At 40.2% G+C, this 23,464-nt stretch overlaps 1 protein-coding gene across 2 annotated transcripts in view; it reads left to right on the top strand.

Annotated features, from left to right (window-relative positions):
• Positions 1 to 21,233, top strand: part of TERF1 (telomeric repeat binding factor 1) — a 50,502-nt gene extending 29,269 nt beyond the window's left edge. The window contains exons 5-12 of one of the 2 annotated variants that reach the window (XM_075828220.1): positions 1,245 to 1,394; positions 1,865 to 1,944; positions 2,104 to 2,145; positions 3,134 to 3,208; positions 15,762 to 15,812; positions 16,838 to 16,941; positions 18,187 to 18,272; positions 20,447 to 21,233. In XM_075828220.1, coding sequence (XP_075684335.1) covers positions 1,245 to 1,394; positions 1,865 to 1,944; positions 2,104 to 2,145; positions 3,134 to 3,208; positions 15,762 to 15,812; positions 16,838 to 16,941; positions 18,187 to 18,272; positions 20,447 to 20,614 — 756 coding nt within the window. In that variant the 3' untranslated portion in view covers positions 20,615 to 21,233. The remainder of the gene's footprint in view (positions 1 to 1,244; positions 1,395 to 1,864; positions 1,945 to 2,103; positions 2,146 to 3,133; positions 3,209 to 15,761; positions 15,813 to 16,837; positions 16,942 to 18,186; positions 18,273 to 20,446) is intronic. The other variant, XM_075828221.1, reaches the window with a different exon arrangement.
• Positions 21,234 to 23,464: the final 2,231 nt, after the last annotated feature.

The raw sequence follows: 23,464 nt of genomic DNA, 5'->3' as shown, positions 1-23,464 counted from the left end.
ATATTTATTTTTTTACACCATACACCGATCATCATAAATAATGTTACTCATTTGTTGTACAGGTTGTTACGGTCGTGGCGATACCAAATATTTCTATATTAATTCATGTTTTGGGACTTATATTTTAAAAAGTTTATTTATTATAAAAAAAAAATTGTATTTTTTTTACTTTTTATTTATTTATTTATCATCAAAAATTTTTTACATTCATTTAACTTTTTTTTTTAATCCCATAAAGGGATTTATCATTTTGATTTTGTAACTGTAATGTACTGGCATAGATCTATATGCCAGTACATTAGCCTGTGTACTGATTGTATACAGGCAGTTGTTAGGGCATACCTCAGTATGCCCTAACAGGAAATATGTTCAGACAGCCCTGGGGTCCTTCAATGGACCCTGGGCTGTCTGGCCATATGAGTTATGGGCTTTGATCGCGTCACAGTTATATTCTGTGAAGCGATCAATGTGCAATCCCCCCTCTCCTTGAACGCCGCGATCAGCTTTCATCGCGGCGTTCAAAGGGTTAACAGCGGAGAGAAGATGTTTCTCTCCTCTCCGCTGTCAGAGCGGGGCCGTGGCTGTGTATTACAGCCGTTGCCCCGCTCTCGATCGCGCGCACAGATGGCTGTCACACAGGACGAGTATGCTCGTCCTAATGCGCGAAGTGCTCGCCGCTCCGCACGAGCATACTCGTCCTGTGTCGGCAACCAGTTAAAGTTCATAAAAGACCATTGGGGGACTTTATTATTGAATTAATTTTTTTTTTTTGCACTATACGTTTCCACTGTGACTGGCGCTGCACAGCATGGAAATCATCCCAGTTATAGTGACTATTATTACTGTTAGGGCTGTGCCGGTTCTAGTTAGACCCAGCAGCAGCCCCCTACTGCCGGCATTCCGTCAATCATGTAGCCAGCGGTGATCTGGGCTCTGTGTACGTGAGTACAGAGAGGACAAAAGTGGCAAAAAACATTTCTGTCTCCTTTCCAAGGTCCGAGGAACGCCAAGCAGAGCTGAGCAGAAGCGAAGTGACACAGAGCTCAACTGAGTGCTTCTGCCTCTTTGTTTTAGCAATCAGTGGGGGTCACAGTGTTCGGAGCCCCACCGATCAAAACTTCTGACGTCTCACTATGACATGTCAAATGTTTTTTGAAAGTACAGGTACACTTTAAAGTACAATAAGTATTTCATTGCTTCATTTTTTTGCGCTTGTTCACATCACTTTCTTTCTTTTCTTTCAGTATCTGAGAATGAAAATGTCTATGGTTGTTAATAAAAAAGACCCATATCATGAATTCCTGGAGAATTTCTCTTATTCCAATATGTTGAAGAAAATCAAATCTTACATTAGTTGTATGTTGGCCAGAAGACCCCCTGTTTTTTTGCTGCAGGTGTGTTAACATTATTACAGGGACTTGTAAGCTAAGGCTCTGTTCACACTAGCGTCATGGCTTCCATTTATAACAGCGTCATGACAACTATGTCGGATCTGTTTTCAAATGGTTACCTGCGAATTCTGACCGAGACCGTTGACTTTAACATGGATCTTTAGGTTTCCACAGGGTTCTAGTATTTTTGATGACATGAATAGCGCTGTAGACTGCAATATTCTACTGTAAATCCTGAAGGATCCTATTAACGCTAGTGGGAAAAGCTTAACATGTTTGGTCTGAGATATGCTTGTTTTTGTTTTTGAGTATGAAGTGTCAGTGTTTTATTGCACTAATATTGTATAATTGATGAATTTTACCAGTCCTAAGGTGATCTCTCAGAGCATAGTAGTACGTGTGTTGCATGTCACCGGTCCTGAACTACAAGACTGGTGATTTATTAGTGACATTGTCATTTCTTTTATTTGTAGGCAGCAACAAAAATGGTAGAAGCAAAAGGCAAACTGGATGTTGAAACAAGAGAAAATCCTGAAGCCCCCTGTGGTATAAGGTACAGCTAAACCAGGAGACCACGTCAGTGAGCCCTGCCGTCTAATGGTGTCATATTAATACTTCAGCATTTGCGCAAGTTTATTTTTATGTTATGTAATGTAACAGAATTGAATTTGCTGTATGGACGATCCCATCATAAATATTTTATCTTCTTCAGGGAGAACAAAAACCTGCAAAGTCAAACCTCCGGTGATAATGAGTACGTTTTCTAGGATAGATTTTACATTATATTGCACTTTACAACCCCATTTAACAGTTTATTAATAAATATAAGCTACATATAAAGTTGAGTAAATACATTATATTACATATCTTGTACTGTTCCTAAATTACAGTCTGTATTATAGTCCAGTGTCTTCACTGTTCTGCTGGTAATCATTGGAAACAGTCAACAAACTGTTGTCAGACGGACCCCTACCTTCTCAGCCGAGCTTTTGTAGTGGGGCCATTTGTATTTCCTATATCGGATTACTATACAGTCCTTGGTGCACAGTACTCTGAACTATTCTATCCTAAAAATCAACTGAAATGTAATGTTCCCGTTATAGGTCAAATGGATCTGTTCATGTCAGTTATAACAGACCCGTCATATATCTGTCATGGCTCCTATAAAAATGGGACCCATGACACCAGTGTAAACAGAACCAAAGACCATATCAGAACTGGACTATTAGATGTTAAATTCAGGAAGCGGGAATATTTATTAAAGACTATATATTAATAATAAATATTTATTATGTAATAAGGGTAATTTTATTCTAGATTAAAAAATACCCAGAATTTGAAATCACAAAATTGTCCTCTTGTTTGAAGTCTTTTAATCTATATATTATCTGGATGGATCTTGGATCGAATAGATTCTGGATCTCCAAGGGTGACAACCCCTAATCGAAGCCATTTTGATGCCCTTAGTAGTTGGAGCCCAGCTTTCTACAGACTGTCAATGGCATATTAATCTGTATTATGTAATCTAACTGTGCAGAAAATTGTAAATTGATGTGCCTTTCAGACTCCCTTGAGATGGGTGACAACCCCAACGAGAACTATAATGAGAACTATTAATAGTTGTCACTCAGCATCAGATATCTGAGCTTTGTAAAAAATCAATTGGCGCTATATAAATAAATAATATTAATACTAATAATAATAAAATTGAATTGCATAGATTCTGAATTATTGTTTTGTAGATTTGAAAAGGAAGACATCTCGACAAGCGAGTGTGAAGACACGTGTGAGGAAAAGGACAGCGCAGATTTAAATCAGTAAGCTCCATTGTCTTATTTAGTTGTGAATAGTTTAAAGCTTTGTGTTAATAATCCGTAAAATTAGTTTTATGGTGAGGAGATGACAGAGAAATGTACAGTAGTAAGGAAAATGGAAGTAACTTTACAGAAACGTGCAGTGACATACAGTGAAGGAAATAAGTATTTGAACCCTTGCTGATTTTGTAAGTTTGCCCACTGTCAAAGACATGAACAGTCTAGAATTTTTAGGCTAGGTTAATTTTACCAGTGAGAGAGAGATTATATAAAAAAAAACTGAAAATCACATTGTCAAAATTATATATATTTATTTACATTGTGCACAGAGAAATAAGTATTTGATCCCTTTGGCAAACAAGACTTAATACTTGGTGGCAAAACCCTTGTTGGCAAGCACAGCAGTCAGACGTTTTTAGTAGTTGATGATGAGGTTTGCACACATGTTAGATGGAATTTTGCCCCACTCCTCTTTGCAGATCATCTGTAAATCATTAAGATTTCGAGGCTGTCGCTTGGCAACTCGGATCTTCAGCTCCCTCCATAAGTTTTCGATGGGATTAAGGTCTGGAGACTGGCTAGGCCACTCCATTATCTTAATGTGCTTCTTTTTGAGCCACTCCTTTGTTGCCTTGGCTGTATGTTTCGGGTCATTGTCGTGCTGGAAGACCCAGTCACAAGCCATTTTTAATGTCCTGATGGAGGGAAGGAGGTTGTCACTCAGGATTTGACGGTACATGGCTCCATCCATTCTCCCATTGATACGGTGAAGTAGTCCTGTGCCCTTAGCAGAGAAACTCCCCCAAAACATAATGTTTCCACCTCCATGCTTGACAGTGGGGACGGTGTTCTTTGGGTCATAGGCAGCATTTCTCTTCCTCCAAACACGGCGAGTTGAGTTAATGCCAAAGAGCTCAATTTTAGTCTCATCTGACCACAGCACCTTCTCCCAATCACTCTCAGAATCATCCAGATGTTCATTTGCAAACTTCAGACGGGCCTGTACATGTGCCTTTTTGAGCAGGGGGACCTTGCGGGCACTGCAGGATTTTAATCCATTACGGCGTAATGTGTTACCAATGGTTTTCTTGGTGACTGTGGTCCCAGCTGCCTTGAGATCATTAACAAGTTCCCCCCGTGTAGTTTTCGGCTGAGCTCTCACCTTCCTCAGGATCAAGGATACCCCATGAGGTGAGATTTTGCATGGAGCCCCAGATCGATGTCGATTGACTGTCATTTTGTATGTCTTCCATTTTCTTACTATTGCACCAACAGTTGTCTCCTTCTCACCCAGCGTCTTACTTATGGTTTTGTAGCCCATTCCAGCCTTGTGCAGGTCTATGATCTTGTCCCTGACATCCTTGGAAAGCTCTTTGGTCTTGCCCATGTTGTAGAGGTTAGAGTCAGACTGATTAATTGAGTCTGTGGACAGGAGTCTTTTATACAGGTGACCATTTAAGACAGCTGTCTTTAACCCCTTAGTGACCAACAGTACGCCTTTTTACGTTCCTCACTAATGGGCTTTAGGCTAATGCGACGCCTTTTAACGTGATCGCATTAGCCTAAAGTAGCGCCGAAATTAAAGATCGGGCCTCCGTTCTCTCAGCTACCGGAGGTAGCTGAGAGTTCGGGGCAACGACCAGAGACCACAACGAGTGGTCTCTGGTCACGTGATCGCCGTGAATCGCTATTTCACGGCGTTCACGCTAAACCGGCGGATAATCGCCATTTCTCTCTCCTCTCATGGAATAACTCCTTAGAGAGGAGAGAGAACGGGTAAATAGTGCGCCCCCCCCCCCCGTCCGATTCCCCTTCATGTCCGATCCCCCCCCCACGGTCCGATTCCCCCCCCCCCCAAAATGGCGCCCGAGTGCGCTTTGCATAACTTCATAACTTACCTGTGTCGTCATCTGGCACAGCAACAATCAGGGACCGTTGTGACTGGTCCCTGATCAGGTGATCTCTGTGATAAAACCTATCACAGAGATCACTGACAGTTATTTTCAAAACACAGCCAGGACATGGGCTGTGTTTCTCTCTCCTCCCATTGTAGTTGTTCTGAGAGGAGAGAGAAATCAGTCTAAGTCCTGTGCTGTGAAGAAAGAAAAAAAGTGATAAAAAATCATCGTTCTTATACATACATATATATATATATAATATATCAAATCTATATTAGCGTCAGCGCTAGATTAGCGTTAGTGCTAGTTTAGCGTTAGTTCTAGTTTAGCGTTAGTGCTAGTTTACCGTTAGTTTAGCGTTACTTTAGGGTTAGGGCTAGTTTAGCGTTCGTGTTTAGGGCCGTTTAGAATTAATTTTACGTCTGTTATATAAAAAAAAAAAAATATAAAAAAAATATATATATAAAAAAAAAAAAAAAATTTGTGTCGTTTTTAGGATTTTAGGTTTACTTTAGGGTTAGGACTTATAGGGCATATATATATATATATATATATATATATATATATACATACACATATCTATAAATATGTCTCAGCGTATGTACAGCGCGGAGCAAGCCTACGCCTTGCTATGTTCCGACACTTCTGAAAGCGAAACAGACACCGCTTCAGAATTTGTTCCAGACAGTGACAGTGACGATTCTAATTCCACCGCTGAACCCCATAGTCCTATGGTGGTGGATACGTCAGTCGCTGTAGAGGTGTCAAGTGCAGGGCCGAGTGTTGCAGTCCCTCCCGTGATGTGGGATCCTGCACTATCATTTTCCCCCCAAGTACCCCAATTTGAAGCGACCCCAGGAATTAGTGTCGACGTCCAAAATTTTACCCCCTATAATTGTTTTAATTTATTTATATGTGATACGGTCCTAGACTTGATAGTCCAGCAGACTAATCTGTATGCTAGGCAGTTTGTTCTACAAAAGCCTGCATCTATGTACTCCAGAATGTGGAGCCCCACAAGTGTCCCAGAAATAAAAAAAATTTTAGGCATTACCCTCAATATGGGTTTGGTTAAAAAACCCTCTGTCCGGTCCTACTGGACTTGTAGTGCTGTCCACGCTACCCCTGTATTTGCAGCAGTGATGTCCAGAAACCGCTATGAGGCCCTAATGCGATTCATGCATTTTACTGATAATTCCCAAGTCCCCCCAAGAAGTGACCCAGCTTATGATCGGCTTAATAAATTAAGGCCATTAATCACCCTTCTAAATGATTTATTTTTAAAGTTGTACACCCCTGACAAAAATTTGTCAGTAGATGAATCGCTCATGAGCTTCAAAGGGCGTCTTTCCTTTCGTCAATTCATCCCTTCCAAACGAGCCAGATATGGGGTGAAATTGTACAAAGTTTGCGAGAGCACAACGGGTTACACCTGCGGTTTCAAAATCTATGAAGGCAGGGACTGCCAAATTTATACCCCAGGCTGCCCAGAAACTATTGGCACCTCTGGCAAAATTGTGTGGAACCTAATGGAGCCATTTCTGCACAAGGGGTACCACGTCTATACAGACAATTTTTATACCAGCGTTGCCCTTTATAAAGCCCTCCATGCTGCAAATACAGGGGCCTGTGGGACAGTACGGAAGAACAGAGTGGGACTCCCACAACAGTTGGTGTCCAGGCGTTTGGGAAAGGGAACATCCATGGCCCTTGCAAGTCAGGAATTGCTTGCAGTGAAGTGGGCCGACAAGAAGGATGTCTACATGCTGTCCACCGTACACACGGACACCACTGTGGCAATTACGGAGAGGGGGGCTACCACTGCAAAGCAGAAACCTGTCTGTGTAACAGACTACAACAAATTTATGGGGGGTGTAGACCTTTCCGACCAGGTGCTTCAGCCTTACCTGGTGAAGCGCAAAAATAAGGCCTGGTACAAAAAGGTAGCAATCTACCTCATCCAGGTTGCTACCTATAACAGTTTTGTTATTTTCAAAAAAGCCCAAGGAACGCTCACTTTCCTTCAATTTCAGGAGAAGGTCATTGAGCATCTCCTTTTTGAGTCCACTATACCGGCACAATCCTGCGAATCTGAGGATGTGCGCAGGCTTTCAGAGCGCCACTTTTTACACCCTATTCCCTCCACTGAGACCCAAAAATATCCCCAAAAAAGGTGTCGGGTATGTAGCAGGCATGGCAGGAGGAGGGATACCCGCTTTTATTGCCCCATGTGTCCATCAAAACCAGCCCTTTGTAACTATCCCTGTTTCGAAACCTTTCACACGGTTGCAAATTACTAGAATTTAACACAAAAAAAAATAATGGGTTGGGGGCCTTTTTAGGGAGTCAATTTCTTTATATTTTCTTTTTAGTTCGTGGGCTTTCCAAGTAGGGATTATTTCTTGTGGGAGAGGTTGTAGAGCACATTTTTTTCAGACCGTGAAACTAATTTTACCCCTTATGATTTTTTTTATTTATTTGTGGGTGATCAAGTGCTGGAATTAATTGTCCAGTACAAAATCCCACATCCACAATTTTTTTATTTTGACTGTTCTTATGACTATGTCCTGCCACATACAGCTGTTACATTCCTAATTCTGTACCGTGATACGGGCATGATCTTTTTTTTTTATTTGGAGGATCTCTAATAATTGAGCTGTTCCTTATCAATACACCATGGGCTTTGTTACGGTTCTTCTGGAAATACTGACATCATTTTGGGGATTAGTGATACTTTACTGTTCCTATAGATGGTTTTGGACACTGTCCTTTTATATATTCTGTAGGTGATTGGTTGTTTTGTGCACATAGCGGTTCCTACCTTGCCGGGCAGGGGTCTGTTATGGTGTACCGCGTCACTTGGCACATTCGTCCCTCATAAGGATTGATGGAGCTAAAGAGACGTTGTACAACCAGTCACTGAAAAAAAAAATCCTTGTCATGACAGCCCTGCAGGTGTTCTTCTATCTAGTGAACAGACTCGAGTTTGCAACATAGTTGGATACATTTTCCTCCATTTGTTTGAAGATATTGCCCGTCACTCCAGTACAGTTTATTTTTTCCTCTCTGACTGATTTTATATTAGGACAGAATTCTGTCCACAATGACATCATAATGGCACCAACTGCTTCTTCAGCAAGACATAGTCATAAGTACAGGCAAATACGTCTATAGCAACATGTATCCGTTATGAATACACGGCTTCACTTCTATTCTGTGCCGCACAAATTTATTAATGTGGCGTATTTCTAACAAAATAACCTTCTACCACGTCTCCTCTATTTCATGTGGAAACGTAATAAAAGCTTGAAGAAAACATTATATACCCATAGTGTCTGAAATGATACCCATTATTTCCTCATTTAAAACATTTTTGGTCCGCATGCCCACTACACCACTAGATGAATACCTTTAGGGGTTTAGTTTTTAAAATGGGGTCATTTCTGCGTGGTTTTTTTTTGTTCAGGCAGCTCAATGCCTCTAAATGCATGATATGGGGCCTAGAATTTATTCAATTGTGCCCTGAAAGCCAAAGGGTGCTCCCTCTCTTTTTGGCCCAGCCACAGGTCTAATAAGCAGATTATGGCAACAATAAGAGTATTTTTGAAAACAGGAGAAACAGGGTGATAGATTTTGGGGTGTGTTTCTTCATTCTTATAGTCGCTTTACACAGAAATCGGTCTTCAAAGTGATACTTTTATTACAAAAGTGAATTTTTATTTTTTTTCACCTGCTATGCATTAAATTTAGCAAAAAACTGTGGGGTCAAAATACTCACTACACCCCTAGATAAATACCTTAAGGGGTCTAGTTTTCTAAATGGGGTCGTTTATGGGGAGTTTCTATCGTTCTGGTAGTTCAAAACCTCTCCAAATGTACAGTGGGGCCTAAAACATTTTCAAGCAAAATATGAGTCCTGAAAGCCTCCGGGTGCTCCCTCCCTTTCGGGCCCTGTCGTGTGTCCAGGCAACGCATTAGGGTCACAATGGGGGCATTTTTGAAAACAGGAGAAACAGGGTGATAGATTTTTGGGTGTGTTTCTTCATTCTCATGGTCGCTTTACAAAGAAATCGGTCTTCAAAGTGATACTTTTATGAAAAAAGTTAAATTATATTTTTTTATGCCTGCTTTGCATGAATTCTTACAAAAAAACTGTGGGGTCAAAATACTTACAACACCCCTTAATAAATACCTTAAGGGGTCTAGTTTTCAAAATGGGGTCACTTGTGGGGGTTTCCACCATTCTGACACCTATGAGCCTATGAAAACCTGGCTTGGTGCAGGAAAACAAAATGTACTACAAAATTTATAAAATTATTACTTAACTTGTAAGTCCTCTAAATTGCTCAAAAATTATTTTTTTTTTTCAAAAGTGCTGCCAAAATAGAGTAAAGAGATGGAAATATATATTTAATAAAAAAAATTGTACAGTATGTGTGTACATATGTGACATATTGCAGTTAAAAATAGGGAAAAATGATAATTTTTACAAAATTTCTTCAATTTTTCTATTTTTTAAGTTATTTCCGCAAATCGTATCAGTCTACTTTTACCACTAAAATAAAGTACAACATGTGACGAAAAAACAATGTCAGAATTACTTGGATATTCAAAACTTTCACAGAGTTATTCTCTGATAAAGTCACACATACCAGATTTGACAAATTTGGCTTGGTCATTAAGGTCCAAACAAGCTTGGTCACTAAGGGGTTAAAGGGAATGTGTTGCCAGAAAAACATGTTTTGTTTTTTTTTAATTCAACATTTAGTGTGTAGGTGATTAAACATTGTTCAAATTTTTTTTATTTTTTTCACGAGTCAGGAAATATTATAAATTAATTCTAATTTATAATATTTCCCATTGCTGGTCACTAGATGGAGCTATTCCCAAAATTGCAGCATTGCAAAATTGGGTAAAAAGCCCTCGCTCTAGTGAGCTCTCAGCATCCCCCCCCTCCTTTATCCTGGCTAGTGCCGGGATAAACGAGGGGTTTGAACGGTCTAACCTCCTACACTGTGTGTCGCCATTTTTTGAGCTAACACACAGTGTAGTAGGTTTACATACAGTAGTAAACGTACACAAACACGAACATACATAGAAATCTCTTACCTGCTCCTGCCGCCGCGGCTCCCTCCGGCCCGTCCGCTCCGTCTGCTGCCGCTGGTCCAAGTGCACAAGTCCGGAAGCCACGACCGGAAGTAGTAATCTTACTGTCCGGCCGCGACTTCCGGTCCACAGGAAAATGGCGCCGGACGGCGCGCATTTCAAATTGGACTGTGTGGGAGCGGCGCATGCGCAGTTCCCACACAGACGGCGTACACAGAAGTGGATGGGACGGGAGCCGTTCGCAGTCCCTATGGGACTGTGGCTGCCGTATTCCATGTCTGTATGTGTCGTTAATCGACACATACAGAAATGGAAAAAAAAATGGCAGCCCCCATAGGGAAGAAAAAGTGTAAAAATAAGAAAAAGTAAAACACAAACACACAAATAAATATAAACATTTTTAATAAAGCACTAACATCTTTAACATATTAAAAAAAAAATTGTGATGACACTGTTCCTTTAACCCCTTCAAGACTGAGCCTGTTTTGGCCTTCAGGACGAAGCCGATTTTTCAAATCGGACATGTGTCACTTTATGTGGTGATTCTGAGATTGTTTTCTCGTGACATATTGTACTTTATGTTAGGGAAAAAATTTGTTCGATAAATTCAATATTTATTTGTAAAAAACACCAAGATTTAGAGAAAATTAGCAAAAATTTGCATTTTTCTAAATTTAAATGCATCTACTTGTAAAACAGATAGTAATACCACACAAGATACTTACTATTTTATATTTCCCATATGTCTACTTTATGTTTGCATCGTTTTTTGAACATTCTTTTATTTTTCTAGGACGTTACAAGGCTTAGAACTTTAGTAGCAATTTCTCATATTTTCAAGAAAATTTCAAAAGCCTATTTTTTCAGGGACCAGTTCAGTTCTGAAGTGGCTTTGAGGGCCTTATATAATAAAAAGTCCCCATAAATCACCCCATTTTGAAAACTTCACCCCTCAAAGTATTCAAAACAGCATTCAGAAAGTGTTTTAACCCTTTAGGCGTTTCACAGGAATTAAAGCAAAGTAGAGGTGAAATATACAAATTTCATTTTTTTTTTCGAAAATTAATTTGTAATACATTTTTTTCTGTACCACAAAAGGTATTACCAGAGAAACGCAACTCAATTTTTATTGCCCAGATTCTGCAGTTTTTAGAAATATCCCACATATGGTCCTAGTGCGGTAATGGACTGAGGCACAGGCCTCAGAAGCAAAGGAGCACCTAGTGGATTTTGGGGCCTCCTTTTTCTAGAATATATTTTAGGCACCATGTCAGGTTTGAATAGGTCTTGTGGTACCAAAACAGTAAAGACCCCCCAAAAGTGACCCAATTTTGGAAACTATACCCCTCAAGGAATTTATCTATGGGTATCGTTAGCATTTTGAACAAACAGTTTTTTTGCTAAATTTATTTGAATTAGTATGTGAAGATGAAAATCTACTTTTTTTGTGAAAAAACGTAAAAATTTTAAATATTTACAAGGAATAAAGTAGAAAAAACACCCCAACATATGTAAAGCAATTTCTTACAATTATAGCAATACCCCATATGTGGTAATAAACTGCTGTTTGGACCCACAGCAGGCCTTAGAAGGGAAGGAGCACTATTTGGATTTCTGATTTTGCTGGAATAGTTTTCAGTGCCGTGTCACGTTTGCAATGCACTGGAGGGATGAAAACCGTGGAAACCCCCCAATAGTGACCCCATTTTGGAAACTACACCCCTCAAGGAATTTTTCTAGGGGTAAAGTTAGCATTTTGACCCCACAGTTGTTTTGCTGAAGTCATTGGAATTAGTCTGTAAAGGTAAAAATCAACTTTTTTTCTGTAAGAACTTTTTTAATTTTTACAAGGAATAAAGGAGAAAAAGCACGCCAACATTTGTAAAACAAGTTCTACTGATTACGTAAATACCCCACATGTGGTAATAAACTGCTGTTTGGACCCACACCGGGGCTTAGAAGGGAAGGGGCACCATTTGGCTTTGGAGCTCAAATTTAGCTGGAATAGTTTTTGGGTGTCATGTCGAATTTGCAAAGCCCCTGAGGTACTAAAACAATGGAAACCTCTCAAAAGTAACCCCATTAGGTAAACTACACCACTTAAGGAATCTATCTAGGGGTATAGTGAGCATTTAGGCCCCACACGTCTTTTGCAGAATTTATTAGAATTAGGCCGTGAAAATTAATATCAACATTATTTCCACTAAAATGTTGAATTTGTTCAATTTCACAAAGGATAAAGGAGAAAATGCACCCCAACATTTGTAAAGCAATTTCTCCCGAGTACGGCAATACCCCACATGTGGTCATAAATGTTTTTTCATTAGAAAATAAATTAACCCTTTCCGGACTGATCCATGTTTTGCTTTTTCTTTTTCGTTTTTCCTCCCCGCTTTCCGAGAGCCACAACGTCAATAGAGTGGTGTGGGGGCTTATTTTTTGCGGTACGAGATGTAGTTTTTATTGGTACCATTTTTTGGTACATAAGACTTTTACATAAGGTGACCAAAAAACTGCGATTTTGCCATTTAAAATTCTTTATTTTTCACGGCGTTCACCGTGCGAGTTCAATAATGGTATATTGTAATAGCTTGGACTTTTACGGACGCAGCGATACCAATTTTGTGTTTTTTTTTTGTTTTTTTACATTACTTTAGAGAAAAAATATGAAAAGGGTTTATTTTTGGACTTTAAATATTAATTTAATTTTTTCCACTAATAATAACTATTTACTTTTGTTTTTACATATTTTATTAGTCCCCATAGGAGACTTGAACCAGCAATCGTTAGATCACTGGTAGAATACACTGCAATACTAATGTATTGCAGTTTATTGTGATTTTTACAGGCTCCTGTAACAGCGCGATCGCTGTTTCTGTCCGTTAGTCCCGGGTATCAGCTGTAATACACAGCTGACACCCGCAGCGTATGGCATGGGCTCAGTGCGTGAGACGCTCCATATATCACCTCCCACACCACGACATGCTATTAAAGAGGCTCTGTCACCAGATTTTGCAACCCCTATCTGCTATTGCAGCAGATCGGCGCTGCAATGTAGATTACAGTAACGTTTTTATTTTTAAAAAACGAGCATTTTTGGCCAAGTTATGACCATTTTTGTAGTTATGCAAATGAGGCTTGTAAAAGTCCAAGTGGGCGTGTATTATGTGCGTACATCGGGGCGTTTTTACTACTTTTACTAGCTGGGCGTTCTGACGAGAAGTATCATCCACTTCTCTTCACAACACCCAGCTTCTGCCAGATCACGCTGTGACGTCACTCACAGGTCCTGCATCGTGTCAGACGAGCGAGGACACATCGGCACCAGAGGCTACAGTTGATTCTGCAGCAGCATCAGCGTTTGCAGGTAAGTAGCTACATCGACTTACCTGCAAATGCCGATGCTGCTGCAGAATCAACTGTAGCCTCTGGTGCCGATGTGTCCTCGCTCGTCTGACACGATGCAGGACCAGTGAGTGACGACACAGCGTGATCTCTCGAGAACACGGCTGTGTCTGCACTGTCAGAAGCTGGGCGTTCTGAAGAGAAGTGGATGATACTTCTCGTCAGAACGCCCAGCTAGTAAAAGTAGTAAAAACGCCCCGATGTACGCACATAATACACGCCCAGTTGGACTTTTACTTTAAACACACCCACTTGGACTTTTGCAAGCCTCATTTGCATAACTACAAAAATGGTCATAACTTGGCCAAAAATGCTCGTTTTTTAAAAATAAAAACGTTACTGTTATCTACACTGCAGCACCGATCTGCTGCAATAGCAGATAGGGGTTGCAAAATCTGGTGACAGAGCCTCTTTAAGTCATGGTGCGCGAAGGGTTTAATTCGCAGCCGATGGTGGAAAGTGAAAATTACAATTTTCCACTGATGTGCCATTTTAGTTCACTATATGTTGTGCCCAGTTTGTGCCACAAATACCACAAATAAAATATTAACAGGGTTCTCCCGGGTATGGCGATGCCATATCGGTGGACATAAACGGCTGTTTGGGCACGCTGTAGGGCTCAGAAGGGAGGGACGCTATTTGGCTTTTGGAGCGCAGATTTTGCTTGGTAGAAGCTCTGGCGTTTTGCTGGTATTTCAGTTTATAATGTGGGGGCAAATGTAGGCTGGGCAGAGTAGATCAGGGCATAATAAGAGGGTATAATAATGGGGTAAATAAATAATAATCCGCAGATATGTGGCCAGTGTCGCACTTATAAATGGCGCCCGATCTTATCCACTTTTGGAACACTCTGCACATTTTGCATCGCCATAATCTGGGAGCCGGAACTTTTTTTATTTTTTCACCACCGGAGCTGCGTGAGGGCTTATTTGTTGTGGGACAATCTGTAATTTTCATTGGTACCATTTTGGGGTACATGCGATTTTGTTGATCACTTTTTATTCCATTTTTCGGCAAGCAAGGTGACCAAAAACCATCAATTCTGACAATGATTTTTATTTATTTTTTACAACGTTCACCCTGGGCTATAAATGACCGTTATATTGTATTCTGCGGGTCGGTACGATTACGGCGATACCATATGTATATAGGTTTTTTATGTTTTGCAGCGTTTGCGCAATAAAATAACTTATTTAGAAAATAATTTATTTTTTGTGTCACCATATTCTGAGAGCCGTAACTTTTTTATTTTTCAGTCAAAAAAGCTGTGTAAGAGCTTGGTTTTTTGCGGGACGGGTTGTAGTTTGTATCAGTACAATTTTGGCATATATGCGACTTTTTGATCACTTTTTATTGTATATTTTGTGGGAGGTGACCAAAAAATAGTGATTCTCGCTTTGTTTTTCATTTCTTTTTTTTGCGGTGTTCACCGTGCGGGAAAAATAATATTATAGTTTTATAGTTGGGGTCGTTACGAACGCGGTGATACCAAATCTGTTCCCGCTGCCACTTGTAATTTCCAACCATGTAATCAGAAAAACAGCGTAGCTTGCTGAGCTACGCTGGTTCCGTAACTACCATAAAAGTGAATGGCCGTTACAAAAGCAGCGTAGCACGGTAGTGGCAGCGGGAACAGGGAAAGGTAGAACTGGGTTTAGGGGACCCTGTTCTAGAGATAGATGCGGGTCCCAGGGACCCGCATCTATCTGACATTTATGGCATATGCCATAAATGTCCCTGAAGTGCAAACCCCTTTAAAGGGACTTTCCCATCATGACAACCAATTTCAATATGATCTATTACAGTTCTCAGGATCTTCTGCATCGAGCATCTCCGCATCTGGAGGACTTTGCTCGACCTTATATAACATGGTCACCCATTCTTTTGAATGGGGTCATGTGATACTACTAACTGCTATAGGTGAACGAGTTAAATTCTAGCAGGTGTGCATTAAGAAAAGGGATTGTCCTGATGGTACAACCACCTCCTAGCAAAGATTTATCTTTGGATATGAAATTGACATATTCACCAGTACCCACCACAGGAACTGGTGCTGGTTCAGAAAATACAGAAATATGTTCCTACATATTCAGTTCTGTAACACAGTTTAGACTAAACTTCTTTATTCTTTGTTTTTTATTGACAAGTAATGAATTGACAGAGGGAGCAACACATAATACAGATAGAGCTACAGAAAGGTAAGATAAGACATTGATTGTTTTGTTTAAAGAGAAACCGTCACCTGCCCACCCATAATAATGCAGCGGACATCTCTGTTAGATTGCAGGCGCCTCACAGATTCTGCCGCTTTTCATGCCTTTCTTCAGCCCCCACCGTTGCTCAGATATGTTGGTGCCGTTAGTTCTAGTGTCCGATCTGCAAATAAGGCCTTTGACTCCCTAGTGGGCGGGTAACACCTGTCACTTGATAAGGGGTAACCGCCCACTTGACAGTCAAAGGCCTCATTTGCATATCAGACACCAGAATTAACGGCCCTGATATCCCAGAAACGGTGTGGGTTAGGAGGAAAAAAATAAAAAGCAGCAGAATCTGTGAGATGCCTGCAATCTATCTGAGATGTCAACTGCAGTTTTTTGGGCAGATGACAGGTCCTCTTTAAAGCGGTTTTCCAGTTTTAAGTCCGTAAAGCTTAATCATTGTATAATGATTTATGTTACATTTTCAAGATCCCTGCTTGCTGTCAGTAAATGAGAATGTTTATAGTTTATATCCAGAGTCTGAAAGCTGTCCTGATTATATACAGATGATACATATGCAGAGCTAGTAAGCTTATAAGATCTCTTTCTTGTAACAATCCTACAATTACATGGCGAAACAAAGTTGTGTAAATCACGGTAAAATCTCAGTCACTACTTCAATTCCTTTCTATGGGTAAGAAACTTTACTATAGTTGCAAGGTGGCTTGTGATTTTCCTTTCAATATAGAATTGAAGTCAAATTACTGAATTTTGAACACTTACGGAATTGTTGCGATTACGTGGTTTGTGTGTTACTTCTTTTCGCCATGGGGTGCTAGCCTAAGCTATGATCAGGACCGGTTGTAAGCCTCTGGATGTAAACAAGAATGTTTCATTCACCAACAGCAAGCAGAGAGTTTTAACAATTGTATATAGGAAAGTGTACAACTTTTCATTATACAATGATTAAACTTTTTTTTACAAAAACTGAAAAAACCCTTTAATAAAAATACAACATATTTCAGCTCCAGCTTTTGCAGACCTCAGAGACGACTCTTTTCTTTGGAACAAGGCACGCCATGGCATCCAGGCAAAACATGCAAGAGTGTAATAAGCAAATCCATTACAGGTCAGTTGATGCAATTTTACTACCAGAAATAAGAGTAAATAGAAGTAGTTGAAAGTAATTTTCATTCTTTAAAGTATATTACATCTCTCGCTCTCGCTCGCTCGCTCTCTCTCTCTCTCTCTCTCTCTCTCTCTCTTTTTTCTTTCTTTCTCTCTCTCTCTCTTTTTTTCTTTCTCTCTCTCTCTTTTTTCTTTCTTTCTCTCTCTCTTTTTTTCTTTCTCTCTGTCTCTCTTTCTCTCTCTGTCTCTCTTTCTCTCTCTCTTCTCTCTCTCTCTCTTTCTCTCTCTCTTCTCTCTCTGTCTCTCTCTCTTCTCTCTCTGTCTCTCTCTCTTTTTCTTTCTCTCTCTCTTTCTTTCTCTCTTTCTCTCTCTTTCTTTCTTTCTCTCTCTCTTTCTTTCTCTCTCTTTCTCTCTCTCTCTCTTCTCTCTCTCTTTGTTTCTCTCTCTCTCTTTCTTTCTCTCTTTCTCTCTCTCTCGCTCTCTCTCTTTTTTTTCTGTCTCTGTCTCTCTTCTCTCTTTCTCTCTTCTCTCTTTCTCTCTCTGTCTCTCTTTCTCTCTCTCTCTCTTTTTCTTTCTCTCTGTCTTTCTTTCTGTCTCTCTGTCTCTCTCTGTCTCTTTCTCTCTCTCTTCTCTCTTTCTCTCTTCTCTCTCTCTTTCTCGCTCTCTCTTTTTTTTTTTTCTCTCTTTCTCTCTCTCTCTCTTTCTTTCTCTCTCTCTTTTTCTTTCTCTCTGTCTGTCTTTCTTTCTTTCTCTCTCTTTCTCTCTCTCTTTCTCTCTCTCTCTCTCTCTCTTTCTCTCTCTCTCTCTCTCTCTCTCTCTCTCGTTATACACAGTTAATTGAATTTTCAGTAACATTCCCCTAGATCAATGTTTCAATTTTTAATTGACAAATCTATTCATATAGCAGTAGAACTGCGGGGAGAGGGATGGTCTTAGACTGTTGCAACTTTGTGAATTCAGCCTTACAATTATTTTCTGATATCCAGTCATTTAATTCTGGATTTGTGAGCTGGAGACTTCACTAGTTCCCAAAGCAAAGGGGCCACAGTGCTCAGTAGATCAACTAAAGACTATTCAGTGATTTCTATCCATAAAAATCGCTGTAATTCAAAGTACAGCACCATCAATGGAAAATTGTGAAGTAGCTTGAAGGTGGATTTAGGATAATTTACCTTTTAATTTATTTTAAAGACATACATTATTTCATAATGAAGTAACTCAGATTTCCCTCACTATCATACAATAGGAAAGAAAAATCATGATCATTTAAAAAATTTACCATCTGAACATCATGAAACTTCTGTCAATTCTGCAATAACCAAGAAAAAACAGGTAAGGTTTACTTAACTGGTTTAACATAGTTTATTTATTAATGTGTTTAGGTGTGGTGCTCATTTTTTAAAGTGTAGCTAAACTTTTAAAAAACTTTTGACATGTCACAGTGACATGTCAAAAGTTTTGATCTGTGGGGGTCCAAGTACTGAGACCGCCACCGATCGCTAAAACAAAGTGGCAGAAGCGCTGTGCTGCTTTGTTTTTGATTGGCTTTTCTCAGTGTGGCGTTTGGACGTAATAGAACGTTTTTGAGTTTGTACACCGCTCGCTCGGCTTTCCAAGGATAGCCGATCAGAAGTGAAGCAGCACAGAGCTCACCCGAGCGCTTCTGCTGCTTCATTTAAGCGATCGGTGTACTCTCAGTGCTTGGACCCCCACCAATCAAAACTTTTGACATGTCACTATAACATGTCAAAAGTTTTTTTAAAGGTTTAGTTACCCTTTAACAACTCATAAGCTATAGTGAATCATATATTAGATTTTTATTTTACATTTCCTGGATGTGGATGCTGCTGGCTCATATTTGTAACTCAGTTGATGGGTGTTTTTAAATAGAAGAAAATACTAGAAAATGAATGAAGGTTATAGAACTATGTTATTAGGTGTTTTCGGAAGCATTTGTCAAAGATCTAAAGAGATTTTTTGAGATCAAGGTGAATTTTGCAAAACAGCTCTACCGTGTTTGATAAAGGGAAATAAAAATCTATCAAATATTCTTAGTCTTAAAAAAGACTTTTTCCAGCAGCTTCCACCACCGCCAGTCCTCGGAGTAGTGACACCATGTCCATTGCGACATCATCACATGACTATGGCAGCCAATCATGGCATGGCCCTATGGACACCAACATTGCAGTGTCATGGTTGGCTGTCATCGTCTCACTTTCAAGACTGTAATTATATTTTTTAATGTTTTTATTTCCCTACATCCAGCAGAGGTTTTCCAAAATTCACCCAGATCTCAGAAAACCCCTTTAATGACACACTTTCATAGCGCTAGAGCAGCATACCCCCCAGAAATATGGTAATAGCACACATCTGGTGGGTTATAGACTATAGATACATTTGGCATATATGCCAGAAGCATTTCCTGATGTATATGCCAAACGTACCCAACGAATTCAGTGCGAACATTTCCCTAGGCACTCTGGTCCATGTTTATATCTCCCAACGGTGCTCATCGGGACAGGTTGAGTAATGTTCTTGGAACATTTTCTGGAGTATTGGAAGACTGTGACATAAAGGGAAACATGTGGCCAGCAACAATACTCAAGAAGGCTGCAACATTAAAATTAAGCCCAATTGGTATTAGGGTATGTTCACACAGAGTTTTTTGCGGCAGATTTTGATCTGCCTGCACGCCGTTTGCCGCGTATTTTGCCCGCGGCCATTGAGCGCCACAGGCAAAAAAGCCGCAAGATACGCTTTCTCTGCGACCCATTGATGTCAATGGAAGGTCAGAGACGTAAACGCCCGAAGATAGGGCATGTCGCTTCTTTTTCCCGCTAGACGTTTTTTCATCTCGCTGGATAAATTGCCTCCGCCTCTCATTGAAATCAATGGGAGGCATTTTCGACCGTTTTTTGGCGCTTTTCCGACGCGCTTTTCCGCATCAAAAAACTCCATGTGAACTGGCCCTTAAGGGTCTAATACGTACCAAGAAAAAACTCCCCACACTATTACACAAACAGGAACTTTTTGAATCCAGTCCTGCTTTTGACTATGAAAAATAAAACTACACCACTGTGGCCAGAAGTAACTCTGTGGAAGATTGGATTTTACTGGTGTGGTTGAATTCCGTGCAGTTTTTCAGCTTATTGGTCGCTATCTTGTAGCATTATTTCTAGAGACTCTTGTGTGAAAATCCCAAGAGATCTGCATTTTCTGAAATGCTCAAACCATTTGTCTGGCACCAAAAATAGTTTTTCCCCATTTTGTTGTTTGGTCTGAAGAATGAAGGCACTTCTTGCCCATTTTTGCATTGAGTTGCTGCCACTTGTGTAGGGATACTGAATAAAGTGGTCATTGTACATTGTATATTTATAATATGTGGGATGAATATACTAGTAAACAAGAGAGAAACATATTGAGTTAAAATTTCCTTGAAGTATGTATATATTTTCATATAGAAGTCCACATTTTTACTTACCAGTAATTGTAATTATTATTTTTAGCCTTGGACCTGGGAAGAAGATGAACTATTGAAGAAAGGAGTGAAAAAATATGGAGCCGGGAACTGGAGTAAAATACTAGTTCACTACGAATTCAACAACCGCACGGGTGTCATGTTAAAGGATCGCTGGAGAACCATGAAGAAGCTGGACATAGTCCAAGATCTGTGATATTTCATGGTTCCTGGTTGTACAGTTGCAATAGTAGGACAATTAGTTGCAAATCAGGAGGATCTTCCTCTTGTTTTTTTAAACCATCATCTTAAAGAAAAGTAGCTGCAGCTCGACAGGTCTTGAGAGCCCAAACGTTGCAAATTGTTGGGTAAATAAGGGAAGTACATTCTGACTTTATGGGATTCTGCAACTTTATTTTGCTCAAGTTGATTTCCAATTTGAGATATAGCAGCATTACATGTGTGGTAGAGCTTTTTAACTTTTTTTTTTTTAATAATTGTATCTTTTTAATGGCAAAATGAACCATAAATAAAAAAAAATGTTAACAGATGAACACATATGACTTGTGATACAACAAAAATAGCTTTCAATCTAAAATAATCATACGAATTTACTGGTTTAAAAGAAATTGGACCTACAATAGGTGTGGATCTCCAGCTGTTATGGACCTATTAGCTAAGGTTCTGTTTATATCTGTTTTGAAGGCTCCATTCGAAACCGCCATCACAGATTTCAACACATTTTTTCTTTGTAAAATGACACACACCACAACGGCACCATGATGAGGCAGATTTGGCACTTAAGAACACTCGAACAAAAGAATTGATTAACACAGATGTGGACAGAGCCTAAGCGTCACAACTGTGAAACTACATTGGGAGGGATTTATTAAAGGCTTATGTACACCTTTTGATTAGTCAGTGTGTTTAGTGTAACTTCTTAATTTGTTTTGATTAAAAATTTGTTTTAATTTTGGAGATACAGCTGTTCTGTATTCTCTATACAGAACAGCTGTATCGTTCGCTATTCACAAAATCCGTCAGCCCGCGAAACTCTATTTGGACCTTTTACATATTTTAACATACTGTTTATATCACACACCCCCAACAAGACCAAGGTGTTTATCCCCTAATTCTCTATTTTGGATAATTCAAATCAACCATTCCCTTACATCTAACACTAAATGTAGGAACGCAAAATAATTCTTAAAAAAAATCCCAGAAATTTCCTTTAAATCCTATTTGTCTCATATTGCAAACTAAACTGTGAGAAATATAGAAATAATTCCTCTGCGTGTGTGTCCCAGGACTTCATCCATTTTCCCCCTTCTTTTCACAATCGTGATTGGCTGAAAGGATCCTGGCTGCCAAAGGAGCCTTCCCTCATGTATTTGTCTGCAAGAGGAGACCAGAAACACTAAGACCTAATTCAGACGAGCGTGTTTGGTCTGTGATATACGGTCCGTGTGTCGGCCACATTTCCCGGACTGAACACACTGCAGGGAGCCGGGCTCCTAGCATCATAGTTATCTACGACGCTGGGTGTCACTGCCTCTCCGTGGAACTACTGTCCCGTACTGAAATCATGATTACAGTACGGGACAGTTGTCCCGCAGCGAGGCAGTGACACCCAGCGTCGTAGATAACTATGATGCTAGGAGCCCGGCTCCCTGCAGTGTGTTCGGTCTGGGAAATGTGGCCGACACATGGACCGTATATCACGGACCGAACACGCTCGTCTGAATTAGGCCTAAGACCCACCCACATGGTTAAGCCACACCCCTGATGTGTCAGATGAAAATTGAAGGTATCAGCAGGAAATGAATACCATTGTCTTCTGCAACATTTTTATAAGACTATTTCAGTCATGTGCATAGAATCCTAAAAACTGACATTGTTGAAAAGTTTTTTACTTTTATCATCTATTTTTAAGTTTTTCTGTGCCTTTAATATATAATAGTGTCCACCTCTGAAAGAAGTGAAATTCAACATTAGTTTATGATATATTTTGAGAGTATTTAAGGTATCCCTTACATTTGTAGTGCCCTCTTGTGCAGTTTTCTCCGAACAAGTCTAAGGGGGAGCTTAATTTGTTGAGTGGTGAATGTAAGGTCCCATGACAGAACAGTCAGCTGTTAGCATGTAGAGCAACTTACTAAATTATGTATTCTAAGAGGACTGGACAGGTACAGAAATATAATGAATTAGGGATGCACGATGCATCAAAACTTCAATACTGTTTCGATACCGTGCACCCTCAAACGGTTCGATACCGTTATTTCATGTATTTCGATACTAAGCTGTGCGGCCGCACAGCTTAGCATTGTAACACATCAATGTAGTTAGAGCGGGGCTGTGGCTGTGTGATACATGTGTAATACAGCCATTGCCCCACTCCTGAGTACTGACAAGTGCGCGCGGTCAGCATGATGTGTTGCGACCAGCGCTGCACTAATAAGCGAAGGCACTGAAGACAGAACATGGCGGACGCACTGCAAAACACCTCCATGTTCTGTCTTTAGTGCCTGCACAGCCGCTCATTAGTGCAGCGCCGACCCCATCACCTCATGCTGACCGCGCGCGCGCATTTATTGTCATGAGCGGGGGAATGGCTGTATTACACATCCGCAGTCCTGCAGAGGAGATCAGGGAAACCGCTCATCTCCGCCGTTATTCCCCTGAATGCTGCGATCAAAGCTGAACACAGCATTCAAGGGGTAAATCAGAAGGGGGGATGCCCTTTGGATCGCGTCACAGGGAATCCCTGTAACGGATCGAGGACCATACCATATATGGGCAGACAGCCCAGGGTCCATTGAAGGACCCAAGGGCTCTCTGACCACATTCCCTGTTGTTAGGGTTGTAAAGGGAAGTGTTTTATACATTTATATCTATGTACATGTGAGTATAGATATACATATATTTGTCCCTCCAGAAAGGTGTATATTCCTACCCTCCGGGGGAGGGGGGAGAAGACAAGGGACAAATCCAATGCATTCCCACTGCCTGCCCTGCCCCCTCCCCAAGTAATGAGACACCCTGGGGGGTGGAAGCTATAAGCAGTGAC

This window comes from Rhinoderma darwinii, chromosome 5 (assembly GCF_050947455.1).
Source record: "Rhinoderma darwinii isolate aRhiDar2 chromosome 5, aRhiDar2.hap1, whole genome shotgun sequence".
In the NCBI taxonomy this organism is placed as follows: domain Eukaryota; kingdom Metazoa; phylum Chordata; class Amphibia; order Anura; family Rhinodermatidae; genus Rhinoderma; species Rhinoderma darwinii.
Note: the sequence above shows the minus strand (reverse complement) of the source record. Positions and strands in the feature narration are given on the sequence as shown.